We start from the raw sequence: 4,227 nt of genomic DNA, 5'->3' as shown, positions 1-4,227 counted from the left end.
AAAAAAAAAAAAAAAAATTCAATTCACAATTGCACATTTTGAATCCAGCTTCCTTTTTTTATTCATGAAAATACACACTACAAGTTACTTCCCTCCAATTACCCAGAGGCTGAATTTCTGTTAAATCTTCACAGACATGTGAATAGCTTCAGTTTGTTTTTTGATTACAGTTGACTTTGTTTTCCACGTAAACGTGAATTTTTATAGCAAAAAAAAAAAGGCAATTGAGGAAAAAAAAATATCATAGCCAGAACCACTGGGCAAGTAATGTTATAGGCTTTGCAACTGCAGTGTTAATAGTTGTTTCTAAAATACAGCCCTGGAACAAAACGACATTCATCTTATATTATCAATTTGTTTCCTCCCCCCAAACTAAGATTTTTTTTTTTTTTCTTGCAAAGAAGTTATAGTTCAGGTTCCGGTTAGTTTTTTAGTTTACTTTTTTTTTTCTTAATTCTGTGAAGTTTGATTTTTACAGAACTAAACCCTCCTAGGTGATGACCCTGACATCTTTGCTACTTATTGTATATTTAGAAGTTCAAATGAGAAAGCTTTTGGATTCAGACTTTTCAGCTAATTGATGTTTACAGAATTTTCGTAAGGTAGAGTTTAGTAATGTTGAGGGTCTCTCATAAAGATTTTACAAGCTAAGATGTGGTCTCTTCCTGGGGGGTGTTTCATCTTCCTTATCTTTTTCTTCATCATTGGGACGATTCATTAAGCCAACGGTGCTGCTACCGTGCAGGCTACGTGTTCCATTAGCAGCAGCAGCATGGGATGAAGCGAATTTGTAGCCCCCCGAAGATGCTCCTTTAGGAGGATCTACCTTGTCTTCATTTTCTTTTGTTTTTTTCGTCTCCATAAATTTATAACGATCTTGAAAATCATTTTCCAGTGGCGGTATAATTGCTTCGCCTTCCTCTGAATTTCCTTTAGAACACTTTTCTTCTTTCTTCTCCACGACTCTGGTACCCCTGCAAAGTATTTTACTATACAGTATAGAATGTAAATTCTTCCGTATTTGACTCTGCCGGTCTTTCTCTTGTTCATATTTAATCTTCAATCCTTTGAATGTCTGAACATATTCAATCGATTCAAGTGTTTTATAAAACTTTTCAACTATATGTGCAACAAGAGATTTGATATTTTCCACTCTTATGTATTCAAACAGCTCAATAACAGCTGAATTCAACATATTGTACCGAGTTCCATTACCCAGAAGAGCATTGACAACTGGCTCAAAAAGATTTCCCTTGATGATGTAACAATTATAAAGTTCATCTTTAAGGCCAATCATCCTTCTCATAAAGCGGAGAGCACACAAGATCAGGAAAGTGTGCTTTGAATTCAACAAGATCAAGACTCTTCTTAGCAAGTCTTTGCTCAAAATATAGTTTTTTATGTAGTATGTGTGATGTTGCACACAAAATGTGAGCAGCTCTAAAATTAAAGAAAGCAGCTGTGCTCTTTGATAATTATTGAGGGAATTTGTGTTGTTTTTGTCGGATCCAACTACATTATCCCCTTCACATATATCTTCTGAAGTGGTGACAATAAGTGGTGCTATGAAGTTATGAATACAATGCTTATAGAAGAAATTTAGAAATTCACTTCTTTCACATTTACTAGATGTTGCTAGCATGTTTTCTGGATCAAGTAGAGTACGAAGAAGTCCCATTAAATGAACAGCACTTCCCAGCTCAGGATCAGTATCACACATTATTTGCTCAATGACTAAATTAATGAAAAGGTTACCGTCTTCACTCTCCTGGGCTTCTTCCATGATAAATTCTCGAATCATGGGTGGACTATATTCCACTAGATAAGTAAATATATCAGTAGCAGCTGACCTTATCTGCAAATCCTCCATGCTCATGACGATTTTAAGAACAGGAAGAATCCCCAATTCTGTCAATGTTTTGAACAGTGCATCTTTGCTTGGAGGCTGTAATGTCTGAGAAAACGCGCAGAATTCCTTGAAGAAAAATAGCAATTCGCGCCGTCTATCGTCATCTGTAGTCTCATCCCTTAACTGTGCAAACACTTCAGACAAAAAGTTGGCATCATCCTGCAGCATGCTGACTATCTCAACCTTGTTGAGGAAAATAAAAGTGGTAAGAGTAGAAAGAAAATTCTCTTCATACATGGATGGTGCAGGCAGAAGGATGTCATGGATGTACTGTACCCTGTATGTCTGATGTATTTTTTGCCGAAGTTCACGGTCTGTTATTGGTACAACTTCCTTGAACCTTGCATTTTGGGTCAAGAATTCCCTATGCCTTTTTGGCTGAGCCAAAGCAGGGTCATACTCGAGGCATCCCACCACATCCATGATACACTCAGCAGAAAACATGATCTCAAGGAGAGCTGTCTTGTTAAGGAATAAGATGCCTTTAATAATTTCATACAAATGGTGTAAGCCTGTAGTGTCCCGTAGGTCCTCACAAGTGTGGAACAGCTGCAGCAAATTTTTAATATAGTCCTCATTTTCTAAGATCAGAGCCAGTCTCTCCTTGCGGATCGGTGAAGTGAGAACTGAGGTAACAAAGTCAGAAATCTCTTCGAGTTTACCGAGTTCACAGTTAGGCAGTTCAAACACATTATTGGTTTCCAGTACTTCATCCAGTTGTTCATTTTCGAATTCCTCCAAGAGGTCCTGTGTGATTTCGACGGATGGGTCTTTTCCTTGAACCCGGCAAATCTCTTCCCAGATCTTATGACAACCCTCAGTGTCCTGGAAACTTAACGCTAAGCCATAGTTCTCTGCTTCAGACCAGACAATCAGGGTTTCCTGTTGTTTCTGATAAGGCGTATTTGAATTTATCTTTGATTCCAAGATTAGTGCGTCATGGGAATCCGACCGCACGAACAGGTACGTGCCCTGGAGGTGCTTCACGTAGCTGGAAGAGATGTGCCCAGTGCCGAGATCATCCCATTGTTGGTCCTCGTTCAGTGAGTAGACTTTTACACGATACTGCTTGTCAGCCATGGCGACCCCTGGCCTCCTGTCCCCAGCCCTGGTCTCGGTGTGGGGGGCCGCTGGGTCGCGTGCGCCCGGAGTCAACTGTAGTTGTCGCTGTTGTGGCAGCGACGGTAGCTCAGGCGGCGGGAGGGGAAAATTCCGCGAGAAGATGGCAGAGAAGTAGCGTTCAGGTGGACGCTGGCGGTTCCGGAGATCTGTAGAGTTCTCCGGAGTCCCGCCTCCTCTCCCTTCCATCTTATGTTTCCCTCTCTCCATTTTGCCCTCGCATAGTCCTTTTTAACGTGGCTTTACGAAGTGAGTCTTTGGCCTGCTCCCGGTCGTCTAGGACAGCCTCGATTATGGCAGGATTCTTATGATTGTCACCGGATTCTACCCCAACGGAATGTTCTATACGCGTTGAGGCATTGCGGCCAAGCTTACATGGAGGCTTAGTGATTAGAACAAAGCGCTGTTCTTTCCACAAAAAACTTTTGTTCCCCAGAAACATTTTCACTTATAGGTGTGTAGGAGACTTAGGACTTTAAACAAAAGAAAGCTGAATCACTATGTCCTGACCAATTCAACACCTCACATTCCAAGTTGAGGCTTCCCCCACCCCCGACCCACCCACCCAAAAAAAGAAGCAGGAGCCAAGTGAAGCGTAGACTATTAGCGATAATCAGAGATCTGTAGGTGGGTCTTCTCCACAAAGCTTGGCCTATTATCTGTCATTCACTTAACCCATCCTTGGGGGAGGATCTTGTTCCCAGAAGGAGCTGGCAACACTTTTATTCTGTTTGGCTGCACCTAAAGCGCCGTCATTTACCACAATGGGAAAACCTTTTTCCAATCTATAACCACACTCCTCCCTTAGAGGAGTGGGCCAGAGGGAAACTGGGTTGATTAGCTAAGAGTGCCTATTGTACACCACAGATCAATGGTTTTATTTCTGTCCTGATCATTACAGTGGTAATAACAACCACAACTGAGTAGTAATACTTGAGGGCTTATTAGTATTACAGAGAAAAGTAATAACATAATTGATCACATTAAATACTTGAGTACTTTTTATGTTCAAGACAATGTGACAAGAACTTTTATATCTTTTTGTATTTAATTTTCATTATAACCTTGTGATATAGGAGTATTAAGGGTCCTTAGAGAATTTAAATAAATCACCGAAGGTCACACCCCTAATAGGTTGAGGAACTCTGATTTGAACACATGTCTTTCTGATTCCAAAATTGGTTTTTTCAGCCATTGAA

The 4,227-nt window shown here is 40.5% G+C and overlaps 2 protein-coding genes across 2 annotated transcripts in view; both read right to left on the bottom strand.

Annotated features, from left to right (window-relative positions):
* Positions 1-285: 285 nt before the first annotated feature.
* LOC103668194 (serine/threonine-protein phosphatase 4 regulatory subunit 3B-like) lies at positions 286-2,989 on the bottom strand. Its single transcript, XM_008696448.2, has 2 exons — positions 1,491-2,989; positions 286-1,325 (listed from the first exon to the last, which is right to left on the bottom strand). The coding sequence occupies exons 1-2, from the start codon at positions 2,987-2,989 to the stop codon at positions 641-643; spliced, it is 2,184 nt and encodes a 727-aa protein (XP_008694670.1). The 3' UTR covers positions 286-640.
* Positions 2,990-3,218: 229 nt separating this feature from the next.
* LOC121104120 (serine/threonine-protein phosphatase 4 regulatory subunit 3-A-like) overlaps positions 3,219-4,227 on the bottom strand; it is a 2,030-nt gene continuing 1,021 nt past the window's right edge. Inside the window, exon 2 of the mRNA XM_040636570.1 lies at positions 3,219-3,450. Coding sequence (XP_040492504.1) covers positions 3,219-3,450 — 232 coding nt within the window. The remainder of the gene's footprint in view (positions 3,451-4,227) is intronic.

This window comes from Ursus maritimus, assembly GCF_017311325.1.
Source record: "Ursus maritimus isolate PB19 chromosome X unlocalized genomic scaffold, ASM1731132v1 scaffold_X1, whole genome shotgun sequence".
NCBI lineage: Eukaryota > Metazoa > Chordata > Mammalia > Carnivora > Ursidae > Ursus > Ursus maritimus.
This window is presented reverse-complemented; position numbering and strand designations above follow the sequence as displayed.

Bases quoted from the DNA above. Each gene is read 5' to 3' on its own strand.
- LOC103668194 (XM_008696448.2), bottom strand. From the start codon at position 2,989: ATGGCTGACAAGCAGTATCGTGTAAAAGTCTACTCACTGAACGAGGAC. The intron at 1,326-1,490 runs AAATTCCCTCAA...CACTTTCCTGAT, and splicing joins GGATCCGACAAAAACAACAC to CTTGTGTGCTCTCCGCTTTA.